At 53.7% G+C, this 20,809-nt stretch overlaps 1 protein-coding gene across 1 annotated transcript in view; it reads right to left on the bottom strand.

Moving 5' to 3' along the window:
- Positions 1 to 6,546: 6,546 nt before the first annotated feature.
- Dlgap2 (DLG associated protein 2) overlaps positions 6,547 to 20,809 on the bottom strand; it is a 500,247-nt gene continuing 485,984 nt past the window's right edge. The window contains exons 11-15 of the mRNA XM_048330769.1: positions 20,683 to 20,768; positions 18,516 to 18,931; positions 11,690 to 11,781; positions 10,118 to 10,270; positions 6,547 to 8,776 (exon numbers count right to left, since the gene is read on the bottom strand). Coding sequence (XP_048186726.1) covers positions 8,558 to 8,776; positions 10,118 to 10,270; positions 11,690 to 11,781; positions 18,516 to 18,931; positions 20,683 to 20,768 — 966 coding nt within the window. The 3' untranslated portion in view covers positions 6,547 to 8,557. The remainder of the gene's footprint in view (positions 8,777 to 10,117; positions 10,271 to 11,689; positions 11,782 to 18,515; positions 18,932 to 20,682; positions 20,769 to 20,809) is intronic.

The raw sequence follows: 20,809 nt of genomic DNA, 5'->3' as shown, positions 1-20,809 counted from the left end.
ATTCCTTCAGGGTCACTTCTGTGTCTCACAGCCAGGCTGCACCGGCATTTCCCTCCTCATCCCTGGTGGGGGGCGGCCATCTCTGTCCCCCTTCACAGGTACCTCATCCCCCTGCTCTGTCAGAGTGACTGCCTCGAGTGGTCAGGATGACTCCTCCTTGTCTTCTCATGGTGGTTTGTCCTGGGTCAGCTTTGCTGACCTGAAATGATCTCTCTCAAACTTCCCTTCCCCAAACAGGTCAACCGTCTGCTGGAAAGAAGAGGAATTTGCACAAAGTCTAGAAAGCAGAAGTGAAAGGGCAGTGTCTTTTGCAGTATTTACTTATCAAATTAGTATACTATAATTGTTCAAGGCTACATCACACTTGAATTACTTGGATTATTTATTTTGTGTATGTGTACTTGTAATAGGGCTTGAACTCAAAGCCCAGTGGTGTCTCTTAACTTTTTCACTCAAGGCTGGTGCTCTGCTACTTGAATCACAGCTCTACTTTTGGCTTTTTGGTGGTTATTTGGGAGAAAAGGGTCTCACAGACTTTTCTTCCCAGGCTGGCTTCCAACCTTGATCCTCAGATCTCAGCCTCCCGAGTAGCTGGGATTACAGGTATGAGCCACCAGTGCCCAGCCACCCTTTAGTTCTTAACGTGGCGTCTGATTTCCCTCCCTCCTCACCAATTCTGTTTCTGTGACCCCCACTTCTGTACTGTTCTACAGGGGCACGCGTTGCTAGCATGGTTGACATGCACCTTATTTTTACCATTAGCCACTCCTGATGTGACTCCTAGATACAAGCTCTGACTCCCAGCCATGGAAAGGAACGCCGAGCATCTGTAAAACTGAACACATGGAGAACAACTTCTAGCCCAAATGTTGATGGTGACCATTCTCTATTTCGTAGTGTGCTTTCAAGATGGCTTCTCCGCCATCCGGTCAGAGCTGGCAGTGTCTAGCACTCCCCATTCTCAGGGTCTGTCTCTTACCTAGTGCTTTCCATCACAGCAGGGTAATGAGTCCCACTAGTTTTTCACAACACAGTATCTCCTGGCACTCTTGTTGGTAAAGCTGGAGGCCCACTGTATTTGTCTGAATCTTGGTTTGGGTTAGCCATTTTTTTGGGGGGGGGGCGGAAGGGGGCAGGGAGAAGAGGGGTGGTGGTCCAGAAAGGCCCTGGGGGCTCCTGTGTTGTTCACCCTTGTTCCTGCATTTCTGTCTTTGGTTAACTTCCATATTTTACTATTTCGCAACCTTTGGTACAGATTAACTACTACACACGCGCTCCATCCCCTCCCACAATGTGTAACTGGCTTCTGAGTGCTTACTTTTACCTGCACAAGTGTTCTCACTAGAACTTCTACTTGGTTCCTTAAAAAAATATTATCTTGGTTTTCATTTTTCTGGTGTGGTTTACTAGGTACTTGAGTGTAGTAGAGGCCTGAACTCAGAGTTCATGCTCTTCTTTAGCTTTGTCCTCTTACAGTGGGAGCTCTACCATTTGAGCCATGCTTCCAGTATGTTTTTCCAGCTAATTGGAACCAGGGTCTTGCGGACTTTTCTGCCCAGGGTGGCTTCAAACTGCAGTCCTCCTAGTAGGCAGTGTTAGAAAAATGGAGGAGAAAGGAAGGAAAGAGGCTGGACTCAATGTTAGCAGGTGAGACTATTTATTGCCAGTGAGGGGCACAGACCTTCCCTCAGGTTTGGAGGTTTGTGTTGGGGTGGGGGAGGAGTTGGAATCAAAGGCTTTATAGGGTCTGAGCAAGGAGACAGGGGCCACATGAGATTAGTATAGGGTGTGACGGCAGGTGTGGGCAGAGACTAGGGTAAGCATTCCCTTACCCAAGGTCTCAAGCCTTTTGATGTTCAAACAGCGCCACATCTGTTTTGGCTAGTCAGTTTGATCTTCACAGGATACAGTTTTCTAGCCTCTTAACCCTTCCCTGGCCTCACAGCTTGGTCCCAGAGCCTCACAGGTAGGATTATAAGTGTGAGCTGCTATTACACAGGGTTTTAAAGAACATTGCTTAAGGCTCCCTGGAGTCCCCATGGTTCAATTTCTATCATATTTTAAAAATAACCTGGGTTGGGCAAGTTTTTCCTTTGGCTATCTTTGTCAGATGATTTTCAAACACATCGAAACTTGTAGAGACGGTTCATAGGCGTTGATGTGTTTTCTTCATTTATAAAAACACAAAGAATTCACTCCAATAAAAAGTAGCCATTACTTTTCTCAAAAAATTTAATCGCAGAACTATTTACAGGAGGTGAACATCAGCAGTACAGAAATCGAAAGAGAGAGGTGAGGTCTGTGACATGGAGAGCTCTGGAGCGAACGGTGAGCATGTGTTTCTTACAACAAATTGGGAGTGAAAAAGTGATGAGACAAAACGCCAAAAAACCCAAACCAAAAGCAAAGCGAACAACCTCAAACCCCAAGCAATCCTTAAACGCTCTAAAAGAATGACCAACATCCTGGGAGTTGGGAGTGGTGACATTTAGCGTACTGTACATTCAGAGTAGGTGTTCTGCATGCTACTAAGGAGAATTTATCAAAAGAACCATAAAAGCATGAGAAAGAGAACTACATAAAATAGTTGGGTTCTGCTGGCGGTAATTCTGTACAGAGGGTAAGTTTTTTGGCACTCTGTCCTCAGTGTGGATACAATTTCATATGTATATTGATTTATATTTATTTATATATGTGTATAATTTTGTTTTAACTGTTAACTAAACAGCTAGGTTCCTGTTCTAGCATTCCTTGAATTCATAGAGGAGGCATTTGACTTAATCCTCAGGCCACACCTGGGAATTTGGTGTGTGGGTGGTGGGGTGGGGTGGGTGGTGGGGTAGTAGGGTGGAGGGTCCTGCCTACAGGAAGGGCTTGTACTGGAGGAAGTGGCTAACCATTTGTAAAAAAGCAATCTAGAGTAGCCCGATTCCCATTGCTTGTCAGAGGAAACCGTTTTGAATCCATCCAGCCCATCTGAAGTAGAGTGAGGGAGACGTTCATGCAGAGCCCTTTTAAGGTGACACGACTGAGTTTTTAAGACCGGGATGGGTGGTGCTAAGTTGGGTAAATCAGGACATGACAAGTGGCTTCCATCAGCTTTCCAAACCAACGGGATTCCTTCACCGCATTCAGACATGGGCCACAGCATTCTTCATGGGGACCACAGGCTGCTGGAAGGAGATAAAGGCGTACAGACCCTGCTCTCATCATCGCTTCGCCTGCAGGTGTGGAGACCCAGTCCTTCAGGTTCAGAGAAAGCACCAATGATGAAGAGTCACTTAGAAACCTAAGAAAGGAGGGAGGTAAACTCCTGTTACCTTGGTTTAGGGCTATACAAAATCTTTTAAAAATTAGTAGTTTTATAGAAGGTAACGAATATGTCCTCTGCAAAGAAATCATCCGTCAGATGTTTAGACTGGAACATGAAATGATTTCTCTTCATTCCAGAAGAAAATGCCAGGGGTAAGCCAGTGACTCATGAGACCGTGGCCTCCTTCCACGAGGCAGAATGACAAGAGGGTCACTTCTCAGAGTCCGGGGGCCCCGGACGCCGTGACTGAGGAGGATGGGGAGCCACGGCAGTCACAACAGCAACAGCAGCCGGTGCGCCCAGCCCCGTCCATCCGTGCCGACAGCCGTCCATGCCCGCAGCCTTCTGCTTCTGGAGTAGATCTCTTCCTTCTTTACCTAGAAGTTTTAACATCCGTGTTTCGTCCAAGACCTGCTGTGATGGCAAAAATGCCGCCTAGTTGGTTTGGTGCTTGTTCTTAGAAACATCTGGAGACTGAAGTCACACACAGCCGGAGAGGAGGCCGCCTGGCCGTCACCGCATCTCCAGGCCCCCGGGAACCTGGGTTTGAGCTCTTGCCTGGCCGGATGGGACCCCCCAGAGCCAGTCCCCCTGCCTCTCTCCCTAGCCAGCCTGTCTTGGCGACATCCACGTCCCGCCTCCACTTCTGCCACTGTGCCACATGTGGGGGGAAGATGACATTTGTGGTGGGGAGGGGCGATACAACATTTGGGGCGTGTGGGGGGGAGACAAGGCCCACTGTAACCTTTAACGGCAACACAGACTTTTACCATACACATTGGAGTGCAAAGATGCAGGGCCAGTAGGTCTTTACTCCTCTCACTGTGTCTGAGCAGGACAGGAGGGGGTCAAGAGGAGGGACAAGAGTGGGGACAAGAGGGGGAGGGATGGGAGGAGGACAGGAGCTCCGACGGTGGATGCACGCGTGACACGGGTAGTCCACCTCCTAGGGCGTCTCGGCCACCTGTCACCAATCCCTCCAGTGCCATGCAGTCGTTGTGTGCTGTGGGTGGCCAGCCTAATGGGAGAGAGGACCTGCTGAGCCTTTGCTGGCCACAGCTTACTGTCACTTTCCACCTGGGAGCGTGGCCGACAACCTGATGCTACACAGACGCGGAGGCCTGCCTGGGCAGATCCCACAGAAGTGTGAGGTAGAGCCATCAGCAGCGCCGGAGACGCCAACCAGTCAGAAACAGCCCTCCTGAGCCGTGATTCCCTTACAACTTTCAAGCTTTGGAGCCCTGTGTGTGACACACACCTACCATGAGGGACTCACAAAGACACGGGTATAAGCAAGGGAATGCTACGGGAGATCCAAGGACACGTACTCTCAGAACTGAAGAGACCATGGAAACAGCTGCTAAGGTAGTTTGTCTTAACATACTGTATTGGTATGTTGACATTGGAGGTGCGAAGCCAAGTTCAGTCCTCAGGAGAAGGCTGGGAGATGAGTTCACGTGGCAAGGAGCACTTGGCTGTTCAGGCGGTGGCTGGCCGCCACGGGCTTCAGGACTGTGGTGAGGTGCCTGGTGTGTCTCCACGCCATGCTGTTCCGGGCAGCCATAGTGGTGGTGCACACCTCCTCTCAGGCGCTTTCCGACCCTGCTCCAGGACGTGGGGTCGATCCTGCTGACCTGCCACGTGGGCCCAGTGTGGCGGCACCTGCTCCTGGGAGCCCAGGGCACCCATCAGAACTCAAGGCTGACCTTGCTCACAACCTGTGTCTCCCTGAAACGGCCTCTGCCTCTTTGGGGGCTCCAGAGGGCTGGCTGAAGCCTGCCATCCTCCTGCGGCTGGCGGGAGACCCCCGGTGCAGACTAGCGCTGGTCTCTCCTACCCTCCTTGCTTCCCAAAGGCCCCGTCCAAGGCAGCTGTCCCCCGCCTACCACAGGCACTTGGACCGCGTGTCTACAGTATCAGTGTACTTTCCAGAGAGCCGCCCTGCGGCGGGGTGCCCGGCAGGACCCTGGCAGCAGCAGAGGAGCGAATACACAAAAGGCAGCGGTTTAATCAAAAAGGCAAAAATCAAGACAGGGCAACAAAGACATCGACCCGCAAGAGGGTCCAAGCCCACGCGCTTGTTGCTCTAACATCGTCTGCTAATCGTAAATCTGGCCAGGTTCATCCAAGCCAGAAGGGGGAGGCCCTTCACTCTGCAGCTACTTACGTGTGGGTTTTGTTGGAGAGGCAACTTGAAATGTAATTCCTACTTTTTCTAGGAATAAACCTTTCTGTGAAATGCTCGAAGTCTTCGGGATTAGTTTGGAGCTGAGAACATGGGCCGCTTGTCCCCTCAAGCAAAGTGTGGTTAGTTTTTGGGGGTTTGTTTTTTTGGCATATGGCAGCTGAGGGCTTTCTACACCGTTCGAGGACGGTGATACTGATGTGTGGGGAGAAATGAGGCCACAGTCACTACAGACGACAGACCCCACAGCAGCAGGTGGGCAGCTACCCCAGGGAGGCCGGCAAGGGTGGCCCCCCACCTGGCCCTGCCTGGGAGACCCGTTTCACACCGAGAGCCGGCGGAGCGCCTGAGAGAAGGTGTCCCAGAGGCGGCTGGCGGCTCGTCTCTGCGGTCACCAGCCTCAGTGCCAGCAGCACGGCGCTCTCTACCGGACTCTCACCGCCACGTCCGGCCAGTTCTCAAGTCTACTCGCAGGACTTGATTCAAGCGTCGTTTCGACGTGTGGAGAGGAGGCCGGGAGAGCCCCACTCCGCGCCCCACTTCTGAGTGTGATGCCAAGCCAGCGGGAGGGAGCGGCAGCGCCGGAGCACACGCGACACGCGCGTGACCGGCCAACACGGCTGCTCCTGCCATCCGCGGCAGTGTCACCGCCTGAGCCCCGACAGAGGAGCCCGTGCAGGCCACATGCCGCTGCGTGCAGCAGCAGCTGTCCGCCCTGAAGCAATCTTCTTTGGAACTTAGTGAGGACAGGAGCACATTCTCCACTGCAAGTCAGAACCTACGGAGCAACTTAGTGCTTAGCAAGCGAATGTGCTCACGGGGGGGGGGGGGGGGGGGGAGGTGGGGGGGGGGGTGGATGGCTCAGGCCAAGACTTCCGAGGACTATAAACCAACCAACCAACAAAACTGAGCATATAAAGCATAAAGAATTAATTCAAATCCAGTGGCTATTTCATTCAAGTTGGATTATAGAGTCTGGGGTCTAAGACAAATAATTACTGTCTCATTTTATAACTTGCTTCTGTGTGTTTTGTGTAAGTCTGAGGAAACAAGATAAACACATCGGCTGCCAGGAAGCCCATATGATCTCTTGGCCAGCGTACATGTGCACTTTGCATTTCTTTATCTATAATTAACATGGGTTCTGCTTGCCTGTGGCTGTTCTAAATAGGAGTTCCTTTGTCACTTCAAAGTCTAAAATGTCAATACTTATACATATACTAGCTTTCAACACAGTGGAGTGAGTACAGAAGTGTCATATTGTACATTGTTCAGGATTTAGGTGTTTATTCAGGTAGAAAAATGATTTGAACACTCTGGGGAAATAGGATTCAGTTATAGAAGAATAATTCAGGGGATTTTTTTTTTGCATTTTTTAAGGATATACATTCGTATGATTTTTGCTTCCAATATACTTTAAGGCTGTTTGGTAAAATATATACCAGGTATGAGGCTCAATTTATAGGGATTTATTGTAACAGGGAAATCGTAACTACTCAGCTTTAAAAAAGTAAAACTTCGAAGCTCGACATGCTGCAATATCAACATCAACTGTGTCCCCGGGAGCCCCATGCGTGGTGGAATACAGCTATGAGGAAGGGCAGTGCAGCGTCCAGATGTCCTGTCCCATCCCAGGCCCATCTTAAAGTGCGAATCTAGAGAGAAAACAAAGTGCTAGGGGGCTGTGGAGAGCTTCCCGCCCATGGCTACGCACATCATGTTCCTTAAAGCAGCAAGAAGGAAGACCTGGTACAGAAAGAACACCTCTGAACCTGCCAGAGCTGCAGGGAGGCGGAGAACTCTGGGGCCAGGAGCAGCGGGAACCACATAGCCTCTTCCTTTGCAGGCTTCAGGGTAGCTTCCCCTTGCCCTGCTGGCCTCCAGAGTCACGAGCACTAAGTACCTTTGCACATTCCACAGCTGGAAATCACCAGATGTGACCGTGTTTCCCTCCTGCATGTCTAACCCAGGCAGGAAATATATTAACTTTAGCAGTACTGCATAGGACAAAATAATTCTGGAAAAATACAGGTATAAACTACATTATCTTCTTTACCATTTCAACTGAGATATACTTACCACTCGCATTCATATTTCTTATACTTTTATAACATCACAACTGTCATTTTCAACAAGCAACCCTTTCTCTTTTTTTTTTTATAGGAGGATACCCTGAAAAGTCAACTGATAAAGCAGTTTGAGAATGTAGGCAAAACAAACGAAAAATTACATGGAGCACAAAAATGAAGAATTTAAAGAAAATGCTATGTGTGATGTTTTAACTCACAGAGGGATCACAAAAAGCAATGACTTTTTTCATGGAAGTGGACAACTTCTCCATCTACATTTGAGCTCGAGGCTTTCTGAGGTTCCAGATGATTCTTCCCAGGCATCAGTCTTTGCGGGAACTCTCAGATCCTTTTTCCAAGAGCAGATGCTGTGTTGGGTGATTTTGGAGCCTTGCCATCTCCTCGGCTTGGAGAACCATCGAGGGGCAATCTGAAGGTTACCGAGTCCCCTTCTCATCGCCACGAGCTCCCCACAAGGAACCAGGTGCTTCCTGCGGCAACATGGAGGGCCAGGATGGGCGGCAGGGCCAGCTGGACTTGGCGGAGGGAGGCTGGAGGTCTGTGGAGCAATGGGTCTGTCTTCCCTGCCCTTCAGGTTGTAGCACCTTCCACTTGGGTTGTCTAATGCCTCTTGGGAGTGGTGAGATGCACCCGTTTGTAGTTATTTGTTATTCTTACCTCTAGTTATCTCACAATTTATAAAAATATAAATAACAAAGTGTCAGCTGGGGTCCATCTGAAGAGGCGTTGCTGTGGTCCTCTGAGGATGAGGAGGGGAGCCTGACTGTCTGGCTGGCTGCGAGTCCGCATGGCACGAGTCCGCCCCGCACGTGGAGGAGATCCGGAGCATCCACAGTGCCCGACGTGCAGAGAACACGGGGCCAGGGCGTATTTGGTGGAGGGAATGAGACAAAAACTACCAGGAAGGCAACAAACTGTACAAGCGTCCTGTGAAAAAGAACAAAGCCAGCCGTGCGGCCCACACTGTTCTCAGAGCCGGGTCTGGGCCTCCGGGATGTAGATCTCAATGCTGTCTGCTCTCTCCGTGGTGGAATTCTGGCGGAAGGAGGCTGCCCTCTTGGCAGCCATGAGCCGTCTCCTGGCTTCTTGGCGCTGTCGGTCGGGTAGGTCCAGGGACTTCTCTCTCGTGATGGGAAATTTCCCCTTGGGGGGCTTCTTTGGTATCGGAGGGGGGACCTTCCTTTCTTCCTGTAAAGCATCACAAGTCAGAGTGGAGGTCAGAACGAGCGCCCACCAGACCCTGCTCAAGACCTCTGGTGCTGGAGGTCCCTATCATTTTCTACTAAGTCCCTCTGGCTCCTGACAGCTTGGCCTTTTACGTGGTGCATGACTTTCTTCTTCTTTTTTTTTTTTTTTGGCTAGTCCTGGGCCTTGTACTCAGGGCCTGAGCACTGTCCCTGGCTTCTTCCCGCTCAAGGCTAGCACTCTGCCACTTGAGCCACAGCGCCACTTCTGGCCGTTTTCTGTATATGTGGTGCTGGGGAATCGAACCTAGGGCCTCGTGTATCCGAGGCAGGCACTCTTGCCACTAGGCTATATCCCCAGCCCCTGCATGACTTTCTTAAGTCCCCCAAATTCTCCAAAAGAGGCTGAGGAGACTGGGGTGATGTTTACAAATAAGGAAATCAATCCGGTAACTGCTGTTACTGCAGCCATGTTCCTGAAGGACGTCTGCCCGCATTCCCACCCTCTCCTTCATTCTTACCCCATCTTACCCCGGTCAGGGCCGCCAGGACCAGGCAGCCACGGGGGCCCTGGCATCTCACCAAAGCTGTGAGCTTAGCCTCTAACTCTGGGGTTGCAAGTCTCTAATCACTGAAGATAGCACACACGGGCTGGTGGCCCAGGGAGCTGTGCTTCTGTCTCCTTTGAGGCGTCCTTTCTCCTGCGCCTCTCCACCCTGCTCCCCATCGTCACTCTGCCCTCCGTGGTGGCATCCATGGCTGCTGACCCGCAGCCCTAGCAGCTGCCAATGGCACCTTTTAGGAGGCGCGGATGGCAACAATCCACACCGGCTTTCTTTCCCATCATCCATCCTTGTCTACATGTTAAATCCGCCTTGCACCTGCCCTGTGCGGGATAATGTCTGCTTAGGAACACAACGGCGATCGTGCCTCCCAATGCGCGCGCGCTGCTGTCCCTCTAGCTCTGTGGAGGGCGGCACGGCCTCGAGTGGGGAGCCAGGGCTGGGACGCGGTGCACACTCACGGCCTCCTTCAGGCTGAGCCAGAGGTCCCCGGGAAGGGAAGGGAAGGGAAGGGAGCGCCCTCAGCACCGGACACACGGGCCGGCGTCCCGGAGCCAGGTGGACACACGTGCGGCTTCCGCCCGGGTCGGCGGTGAGCGCGCACCCACGCAGGGGCGCACGCCGGCCACCCCTCCGCGCACGCGCACGCGCACCTGGCTGTCCGCGCATGCCCAGCGCGCCCCGGGCCGGAGCGGCCGGACGCCGGCGCCCGCGGCGGCGCCTGGAGCCGCCCGGGTCTGCAGCGGGGCTGGGAGCTGCCGGCCGGCCGGCGGCGGCGTTACCTTTCTCTCGGGCGAGTCCATCACTTTCCAGTCGCTGAGCTTCAGCTGGTGCAGCTCGTCGAACTTCATGCTGACGTCCTCCACGGAGAGCTGCAGCATGTCCCAGTAGCCGGCCAGGTCCTGGGGCGTCGGCCGGGGCAGGGCGCCGGGGTCCTGCGGAGATACACAGACACACACACGGCGCGTGCGCGGCACGCTCAGGGGACGCGCGAGCGCCGGGGCGGGGCCAGCAGGGGAGTGGGCGGGGCCCTGGCGGGGGGGCGGGGCACAGCTGCCGCCCGCCGGCCCCGCCCCGCCCGGCCCCGCCCCGCCGGTTCCCGCCCCGAGTCGCGGCGGCCGCGGATGGCCCCCGGCCGTGCGCCTGGGCCCGCCGGGTTGGCAGTCCGGGCTCAGAGGCCCTCACCGGCCGCGATGCCAGCCTGTGTTTGGCTTTCCAGCCCTTCCGCCTCGGCCGGCATCCGCGTGGGGCCCGGTCCCCGGCCCCCGGCTCCGCACCGGCCCTGCGCGCGCCGCCCGGCCGCGGGACGCGCAGTTCCGCCGCGCGCCGCCGGGGGGCAGCCTCGCCCCGTGCCGCCGCCGCCGGGCCTTCCCGCGGGCCGGGCCGGGCCGGGCTGGACGGTGGGGTCCCCGGCAGCCCCGAGAGCTGGAGGGGGGGAAGCGGCGCGGGACTTGGCGAGCCCCCCAGGCCGCCTCCCCTCCGGCGTTTGCCGGGGCCCTGCCCTGGGCTTCCAGCTCAGCCACCTGCGGAAAGCGCGCCGCTCGCTGCCCGGTGTCCTGCGCGCTGCGGAGGTCTGGCTTGAGGCAAGGCACTGGCTCTGCTTCCCGCAGCCTCTCCTGCCTGGCCTGTCTCCCCCCCACCCCGTGTTCCCCCAGAGAGAGGCCAATAGAAAAAGGAAGTAGCAGAAAGCTCCAGCCAGGCAAAGATGAATAGGGGAGTTTGTGTGTGCGCCAGTCCTGGGCCTTGAACTCGGGGCCTGGGTGCTGAGGTATCCAACCCAGGGCTTCATGCATGTGAGGCAAGCACTCTACCACTAGACCATATTCCCAGCCCAGCCTAGATTATTTCTAAACGTCCTCATCTCCTTCCGCGGAGTGGTCCGCGTCTCTCTGTTCTGCACTGCCGCAGATCATTTTGCTTACTTGTGACCTTGGCCTCGTTGGAGGTGTTGGGGGAGACTATCCAGTAGCAGAGGCCCTGCTTCTCCTTGCTCTCCAGAATGCGGCCCTCCTTTCAGCCCCCACCCCCTCTAGCCTCAGTCCATTGCTCATTGAGCCATGGTGAGGGTCTCCTCCTGGGGGCCCGGGCTGGGGTCTTGGGGTCTAGACTGGATCCTTTGGAGGCTAGGCTTTCCTCTCCAGGGAGCCATTCCTGTAAGTCTTGGGGGTCAGGCCTGTGGGGCCTGGGGACTGGAGTTATAGGCCCCGGGCCTCCGGGGCCAGGGGTGGGGCCCCACTCTTGTGAACTTGCCCAAGATCTTCCTGTGCACGGCCGTCAGCCACTGGAGACACAGTGGGAGGCTGCAGTGGGCACCACGGGGCTTTCAGGATGACCAGGTCTGCAGGTTCACTTACCATGTTTTGCTGGCAGAGCCAATAAAACTGCTGGAACTTCTGGGACATGAGCAGCTGGGCACTCCCCACGGCACTTCTGATCTTCCCGAGAACTGTGAGACAGAAGAGGACAGGCTCAGGACCGAGGGGCTCAGGACGGGGGCGGCTCAGGCAGAAGCAGACCCTCCCCATCTCAAGGGAGCCACCACACAGTGTTGGCCAGCATCCCTCCCTCCAGCCCTTCTCCTGGAGTGGGGGGAGGCAGGAGGGGCGTACACAGCTTCATGGGTGGGCTGATCTCCCTCAGCTTCATTCCCAGATCTCGAGGACACTCAGAGGACCCAAGGCCAGCGGTGTGGGCACCAGCAACAGTCAGCCCAGAAGGTGGCTGGTCTGTAAGGTGCTCCTCCTTCTGGGCTTTGTTCAGGTGTGAAAGGCAGGAAGCATGGTGAGTCACAGGTATCCACTTCCTGGATTTTCACAGACTTCCTGAGGCCTACTGAACTTGATTCAGATGTTCATTTATGAACTTGAGAAAAGCACTTGGATGAAGGCATCTCTGATGCAGAGGGGGCCACACAGAGGCTGGAGGTGACCGACAAGAGGAGGCTCCCATCTCAGGACAGGGGAGAGTCTTGCAGCAGGCTCCCACTGCAGTAGGTCTCTGGCTGTCCGGTTGCTCATGCTGATTGGTAACTCGAGTTTTCCATGGACAGCCATGCCACCCATAGATGAGGTGTGCAGACTCAGTTCCAGGTGCAGACTCCTGAGTCGTGGTTTATTTTGTGAATCAGACAGTAAACTTAAAAGCAGTCAACTATACTTTTATTATGCAAAAGACCTAGCAGAGCAAAGAGAGGCACGCCACTTCTGGAGTTAGACTGGGTCACTGAAAGGTGGTCCAAGAAATGGAGAGGAAAGCCTTCTTTCTCCAAGCATTCTTGAAGTTTTCCTCATCCCTCCCTGATCTGCCCCATTCTGAGTCCGCTGTGAACACAGCGACTGGAAGCAGCAGGTTTGTGGACCCCATGCTCAGAATCCCCCCGGAGTTGACCAACTCCTTTCTCGTGGCTGGCCCGAAGGCCACATTTCTTTCCCTGGCTTCTGTGGAGTTTCATTGGTTGCCCGACTCTCCGTCCCTTGGTCGCTGATGGGCTGAGATGCGCCTGTGGCAGGACATGCAGAGCTCAGCCTCCCACGCTTCATCCATCTGGGTGTCGGGAGGAACTCACAGGCCAGCCCGCCCTGTCCGCGGAGCATGGCCTGCTCTAGCGGCTCAGCTCTGGCTCTGCCCCCGCATGGCCTACCCAGCCGCCCGCTCAGTTTCTCTCTTTGGATTCCCCTCAGGAGTTTTGGCAGAGCACAGATCACTACCCTACAGCAGAGAGATGCCAGGCTTTTTGTTTCTCCCATAGTTCCAGGTTTGCTGGAACGCGGCAGCACAGGCTCCGGTCCACCACATCCCGGAGCGTGGTGGAGGCTGAGGGAATGCGTGTCCCAGAGTTTGCTGGGTATCTTGGGGGCCTGTCACGTGGCATCAAGGCATGGGACTTTCCTGGTGCGGCATGTTGACTTTTGCGGCATTTACGTTTTCAGATTAGGAGCACAATACCTGCATGGCACAGCTCAGCTACGCAGCCAGAGGGAAGAAGGATGGGAGCCAGGGAGGGGGAGCGGCCAAAGGGAGCCCCCAGCTAGGGTGTGTGGCAAGAGAAGGCAGAGAAAGGGACATGAGCTGCTGGGGTGCCCACATCACCAGTGGAGGGCGGGTGGGCGTTCAGTCCCCCGGTGCCCAGGGGAGGGACTGCCTTTGCTTCTGAAATGTTGAGTTCCTGTTTCTTTTCTAGTCTTTACCTGAGTAACTGGTAGGAATATTTAAGGGGCTTGTTTTAATCAATGTGTTGCTGCAAAAATATAAGAACAGTGAATAGATGCACTTATTTTACAGTTTCTTTAAGCTTTAATTAAAACCCAATCTGTTTTTATAAAATGTGAAGTTTTAATGCCTCATTTTAATGTTTTTCAATTTTAATATTTTTCTTAAAGGGGAATTCTGCCGAAGTATTAATAAAAAGGACTTCAGTTAGAATCTTTAGCACACATGAATACATGGGCCAAGCTGGGTATTGATTTAATGTAGTGGAGAGCTATTATAAAGGCTATAAATTGAAAAGTGTCAGGGACAGATAAAGAATCTCAAAGAGTATAGCTCTGACATGCTGGCTAATGGCAGAAGAATTCTTCCGCTGAGTGAATGGAGATGGTGCTGTCTGATACCTAGTGTAAATAGCTTTCCATAATTGCAGGGAATGTGAAGTGAAAATTCAATTTATTCTCTTCACTCCCCTAATTTTGTCATAGCTTAGATGGTTTTCCTCTCCAGAGCTGCAGATAAGGACTGGTGCTCATCAGAATGCAAAATTACAAAGAACCTGATAGAATTCTGGCCTTTGATGTATAAAGAAAATTGATTAGCTTACTTGGCTCTATTAATTTATTTCTCATGCATCTCCTATAATTTCCAACTCTGTAGTTTTTTTTATTACTAAGTACCAGGAGAGCATTTACACTACTCTGATATTTTGGAATTCGAAGGGGGCTGTTACGGAATTCACAGGTTTGAAATGGTCATCGGGATGTTTGCAAGCTTGGGATTCCTCCGTGATTAATTCCGCAGAGCTGGCATGGGTTTTGAGCACATGGCCCTTCCTCTGTGGGGTGAGATGGGTGGAGTATCTTCGTGGTACTCCTTGGGTTCTTAGCAACAACTAGGGGCCATCTGGGGGCTTTATCGGTTGGGCCGTGCACTGGAGACAGTTCCTGGGCTGGTTCCTGTCACAGTTGTGCAGGCAGGGGACACTCCACGATCCTCACAGGTTCAGACACCCCGGGCTCTGCAGCTGCACATAGCAATCCACCTGCTCAGATGTCACCCTCATTTCTGACTCCTCAGTCTTTTTCCTTCCGACCTGAGATGGCCTGAGCCACTGGACATGAGGGGCAGCTTCTCGGTGGTCTTGTGCTCCTGGCCTGCCTGTGTCCTGTCGCTTCTCGGGTCACCCTGGCCTCTGCCGCCGGCTCTGTGTGAGCACCCCTCCAGTGGAATGCCCCGATCAATCCAGGGTGACCATGTCTCGTCACAGGCGCTGGCCCCAGAGGGCCAATGCCACACTGCTGACCCCACCTGCTGTGCTGATGTGACTCAGGGCACAGGTTCAGCCTGCCTGGGGAGGGACTCTCAGGTGTGGGAGTTTTGAGGCTCCTTCTAGCCTCCTGGTGCACAGGGACTGTTAGCTGTTTGAGGCGGGGGGCTGTGCAGGCCAGCACTCCCCACACCAGTCTGAAGGTCTGTCTGTGGATGTCTTCCCTGGCCGAGGTCTCCCTGAGGCTGTGGCCCAGTGCATTTACAGAATAAAAGTCTTTGCAGCTTTGCAATGCTTCATTTGTTGGTTTCAGGAGCTGGTCTAAGCTTTGGATTCATCGTATGCCTTAACCACTTGGCTTAACATCATTAATACAAAAATTCCTGAACTCTAGTCCCACCACGGTTCACAGCACCTCCTGGATATTCCACTTTTGGTGGAGAGAAGGGAGCTTGCACAGTGTGACTTACCACGAACCGGTTTGCATTTGGCTCATGATAATTTTCATTAACCACAGAGAATCAAATAAGCGTAGGTTCGTTCAATCAGTTCAGTGGACTGTGATTATAAAATTACAGTTTAGACAAAAATTATTTCATGTAATAGAAATTTCAGTATTTAGAGCTCAGGGTTTTGGCTTAATAAACCATTAAATTTAATCTTTATTCTTAAAAGTGCAGACATCAGTGACTTTAGCTCTTGCAAAAAATTAGGACTAGATTTGGAGGCTACCTTTTAAGCATTATTAGGGAACTATCTGAACTCAATATTGTGTGAGGTTTTGCACACAGTGTGCTGATGAAGAACCTATTGGGAGTCTTGTCACCTCTGCTAGCAAGAGGATGAAGGTATCTGGGAGACGCAATACATTAAGGACACCTGTGAATACCAAGTGCCTTTGGCTCACATGCCTTGTACCCTGCTACTCTGCTGGGCCCTTAGGCTTGGGGGTTGAAAGCTGCAGAATGGAAGTCTGCAAGTGAAGGCAACGTGGCCGACGGCCACGGAGGAGACAGCCGTGGCTCCCCAGCCCCAGAGAGGAGGCGTACAGAGATCTTCATTAATGTTGCCCACCTCTTCTTCCGCCCTCCCTGCTCTTGCTTGCAGAGTAAGCAGTGCCAGGCAATGTATCAAGCACCATTGGTGGGATAAACATTAAATGTGATCACTCTATTCTAGGAGCCCCAGATCTCCCATGACAGCAAAAGAGGAGTGACAGGACTGTCCTGCCCTTTGAGAAACATCTGTTCCCACAGGAAGGGAGAGTGATGGAGCCAGGTCGGGAACTGAGACGGGGCCAGCCTTTCTCCAAAAGCTGGGGTGAAGGGTGAAGTCTGAACAACTGTCTTCCAAGAGAGAAGCCGGACACAGTGGCTCTGAGCCTTGAGTCGACTCCTCCTTCCCACTTGCCCAGTGGCTGGACCATGAGAACACAGCATAAATCCACTCATTTCATGAAGCCACCACGGCCTTTGTGTTCCGCAGCACTTCCCGTCCTTGTCCACGTCTTCCCGTCCTTGTCCACGTCTTCCCGGCCTTGTCCACGTCTTCTCGGCTGAAGCCTTCCGCAGCACTTCCCGTCCTTGTCCACGGCTTCCCGTCCTTGTCCACGGCTTCCCGGCCTTGTCCACGTCTTCTCGGCTGAAGCCTTCCGCAGCACTTCCCGGCCTTGTCCACGTCTTCCCGGCCTTGTCCACGTCTTCCCGTCCTTGTCCATGTGCCTTCCGCAGCACTTCCTGGCCTTTCTCCATGCTGCCGGCATCCCTGCTTCCCATGCAAGGTTTCTGGGCCCCAGCTTTCCCGTCACAGGTTCTGTGCTGTGCCTTCTTCCTGTGCACCACAGACGTCTGTAGATGGAGTCTACAGATGGTAGCGGTCTGCCCTGAGCAAGTCCTCAGTAAATGGTCGTTGAGTGTGTGCCTCAGTAGAAAAGTCCAGAACATGATCCCAAAGGTTCAGAAAGGTTAGAAGCCATCGTCGGGGACTACAGCTTGGAGGCGGCAACAGCTGACTTCTGGCTAAGAACGGTGCCGTGCTCCCTCGATGTGTGATGATGGTGAGGCAAGGGCCTACACACTTCACACGAGAATGTGCACACAGCACACACTTCACACGAGAACGTGCACACAGCACTTACCTGGCGCAGTTTCTAGAGTTTCCTCAGATAGTCCTGAAGAGAAGATAATTGTGATTTATGACAACTTTTCAGGATCGAAGCCTTTCCTTAGTTGGAGAAGGAATTGATTGCTTCCTTTCACTTCTGAATTCTGCCATCGTGGCGCAGGAACACAAGTGTGCATCCTGTCGGCCGGGGTTCTCCAATTGGAACGATGTCCCAGCTGCACTAGACCCAGAAGTAAGTGGCTTGGGACAGGGAGTCAGCCCTGGATACCACAGTGGAAGAGGCGTGTGAGCATGCAGGAGGGAGCCACGCGGGGAGGGAGCCACGCGGGAGGGAGCCACGCACTGGGCCCTTTGCTCCCAGTCACTTCAGAGGTGAGGCTCAGGTGTTTGGCCTTCAGCCAGGCCCTCAACAGGGAATCCTGGCCCCATTGGTGTGCTTTGTGTGTGTGGGGAAAGACATTAAATTCTCCATACCTCTGTTTCTTCTCTTTCCTTCTTAAGTGTTTCCGTGATTGTTTTGTGGTGTCGGGGATGGAAACAAGGGCCCTGTGCATAGCAGGAAAGCACTCTACCCCCACAGCAGCTTTGATGACAATGGCAGTAACCCATCTCAGAATTGTGAGAGGCAAATCACAAGTGTAGAGCAGTTAGCAGAGACCCAGCATATAGTAAGCGTTCAGTTAAGGCAGCCTTGAGTTTTTCACAGTCCTCCCTCCATCAATGGAGCTAGCAAAGGACTCAGTTCCTCAAGAACCATAATCCTTATGAAAAGCAAAGTACACATGGAATATGGATGATAACGACACAAATATCTCTGTGTGTTATAGTACAGCAACAAGAGTTTCAATACTTTTACTACCCAAGGAAGACCAGCATGTGTCTGAATGGTATAAATTCACTTAATGTCAGAACGAAATATTATAGACACGCCATGGTGTCGAGATCTAGCAAATAGCACTCCCCCCCCCCGAATCAGCCAATCTCTCAGCCTTTCCTTCCTCTTTCCCTCTCTCTCCCACCTGCCCCCTTCCTCCCTCACTCCCTCCCTCCCCTCTGTGGGTTTCCTCAGGCAGAGGAAAGGCAGGTGGGGCACGAGCCACTGCCCCTCTCTGTGGAACAGCAGAGACCCTGTGAGGCAGCCGTACAGGATCTGAGAAGGTCTGCACAAGGACCCCGGACCCCGGGCTGGGAAGGGCACATGCATGGGAAGTGTGTGTACAAGCGTGCCACTGACTGGGCAACTCCTGTCTGTGCCATTTTCCTTTGCCACAACACCAAGACCTGTGTTTTATAAACACAGGACACAAAGTCAAAATGCCCCAAATAAGTTATTGCCATACTTCAAGAGACTTGGTAAGTAGAATGTGAGAGAATTCTGCTTCTAAGAAAGGCTTTAGCACGGTGAGTCTCCCAGCCACCCTACCTAATGGAGCAAAACAAAGCACGAGATGGAGGGAAAGCGTCTCCCACCACGCATCGAAGTCTTCCCTGCTCACACTGCCCTTTGCTTATCTGCCTTTCTGGGAAATCACCACCAAAAGCGTCACGGGACAGCCTGTTTTCTTTCGCAAGCAGCTTACTTTCTTCTGTGAGATCGTTCTCCTCTGCTTCCCTCTCCATCTCTTTGCACCAGCCTTCCATCCTCTTCGTCTCCGTGTGCAGGAGCTTCAAGAACCAGGAGCCGTCCCTGCGGCACGGAGACAGTCTCCCCGTTTCCCCGGGCTCCAAGGACGGCTCCAGCCAGGGCTCGGGCGGGGGCAGGGCGGAGGCGTCCACCTGCGTCCTATAGTCCTCCCGGTAGCTGAAGAGGCCCTGGGTCCGCACAGTCCGCACCGCTCCATACTGCGTCGGGGTGCTGGGCTCTGAGTGCCGCTGGAAGGAGGAGCCAAACTGCAGGCCCTTGTCTTCCATGGTGACGTGGTCCTGGGGGCCCTCCAGCTCCAGGTCGGCCTGGACGGCAGCCGTGACGCTGTTGGAGCGCTTAAAGCGCCCGTGCCTGGGAAAGGAGGGAAGAGGAGCTCAGGAGGGCCACACCTGCCCCCCCAGCCCCCCAGGACCAGCTCCTCGCTCCTCACTCGGCTGGAGCTGCAGGAGGACCACACCTGCCCCCCCCCCCCAACCCCCAGGACCAGCTCCTCGCTCCTCACTCGGCTGGAGCTGCAGGAGGACCACACCTGCCCCCCCCCCCCAACCCCCAGGACCAGCTCCTCGCTCCTCACTCGGCTGGAGCTGCAGATGATGGCACACTCAGTGTCGGGTCTAGATACCGCCCGCGAAGGGTTCCTGAGCACCGAGTGAGCCACCAGTCACAAGTCCAACAGCTGCCCTTCCTCCAGACACACGCTTCAGGTTGGTGAGTTATCTGATCCCGCAGGTGTTAGAACACTTCCATGGCACGCATTAAAATGCCAGCCACTCCCACAGGGTCGGTCACGGAGATGACCCAAGGACAGTGCTGAGTGAGGTGTGGGCAGCGAGTGCGTGCCTGTGAGCGTCCCTGCATCGGGCACCTGTGTGTCCGCTCACGTGTCATGCTCGATGTGGGAAGCGTGTGGTGTGTGCCGTCGGTGTACATGTGTGCTCACACAGGGCGCAGGTGATCTAAGGTGCGCGTGTGGCAGGTGCGTGTGCACGAGTGGAACACAGCGGCTGTGAGCATGCCTGTGTACACAGTCCACCTGTCGTGTGTGGTGGTGCATCTCTACAGGGTACATGAGTGTCCGTGGTGAATGCACGTGGGCATGTGTGTGTGTGTGTGGACAGGGAGTGAGTGTACAAATGCATGAATGTGTGTGGTGACTGCACATGGGCACGTCTCTATGGATGGGGAACGTGCGTACAAGGTGCAGGCACATCCGTGTGCATCTGTGTGGTTGTACGCGTGTGGATGTGTCTGTTTTGAGGTGCTCATGGCTGCATTCATGGCTCTGTATTCATTGTACCCACAAACAGGTGCAGCTGTCGGGCAGGAGGGAGTGGCGAGGAGCCTGGGCAGGGGGTTTCCAGGTTCCTGGCAACCTGGGGAAGCAGTAAGCTCATGTTCTGACTGTCTCTGCAATCCACACATTTGCAGATTGGGCCCTGAAACCCTCCCGAGGGGTTTACTGGGGGCCACTTGGGTCCTGAATCCCTTCGAGGGGGCTCCCTGGGGGCCACGGGAGCCCTGAAACCCTTTGGGGGGCTGTCACTTGGGACGCGGGGGTCCTGAAACCCTTGGGAGGGCTGTCCTGTGGGCCACATGCAGCTCGTGACGCAGAACTCTCAGTGACATTGGTTTATGCGGTTGGTAGTATGCATTCCTCAAATACAAACTAAAATAACTGTTCTGCCCTTCTTAGAAAACCACTGCTGCAATGGAGGTCTGTCTTTCATATTTTTAGGTATTGCCTTTGAAGCAGGACATCTCCATGAACTAGCCAATGCCGCTTTGCTCACTTTCCTCTCTCTCTCTCTGGCTCTGGCTCTACGTCTGCCTCTTTGCTTTTAGATTAGAAGGCAGGCGCATGTGTTTCTCTGCCTCTGGACTGTTTTCTCCTTTGGATGGAGGACAGGACTTCCAGGCCTGGGAGCTGCGCTGCTTTCCCAGGTGGTAAATTATTAAGGGAGAATCATTCCCTGGCCTCTTGCAACAAGACATGCTTGATCCATACAAATGGAAAGTGTGGACCTATGGCCTGTCCCTCCCCCTGGTGTGAATGATGGGCATCTACACAAGCAGCTCTGCCCGCGTGGAAGGGGGTGAGTTACCGCTTTTCGTCTTCCACTTGCACGCCGACCGAGTGGTACTCCCGTAGTCCTCTGCTCTCAGTGTCCGAATCAGTGGCTGTTTCCACCTAATTCAACACAGAAAGTCTCGGCTTAGAAGTGAAATGCG

Source organism: Perognathus longimembris, chromosome 21 (genome assembly GCF_023159225.1).
Source record: "Perognathus longimembris pacificus isolate PPM17 chromosome 21, ASM2315922v1, whole genome shotgun sequence".
Taxonomy (NCBI): domain Eukaryota; kingdom Metazoa; phylum Chordata; class Mammalia; order Rodentia; family Heteromyidae; genus Perognathus; species Perognathus longimembris.
Note: the sequence above shows the minus strand (reverse complement) of the source record. Positions and strands in the feature narration are given on the sequence as shown.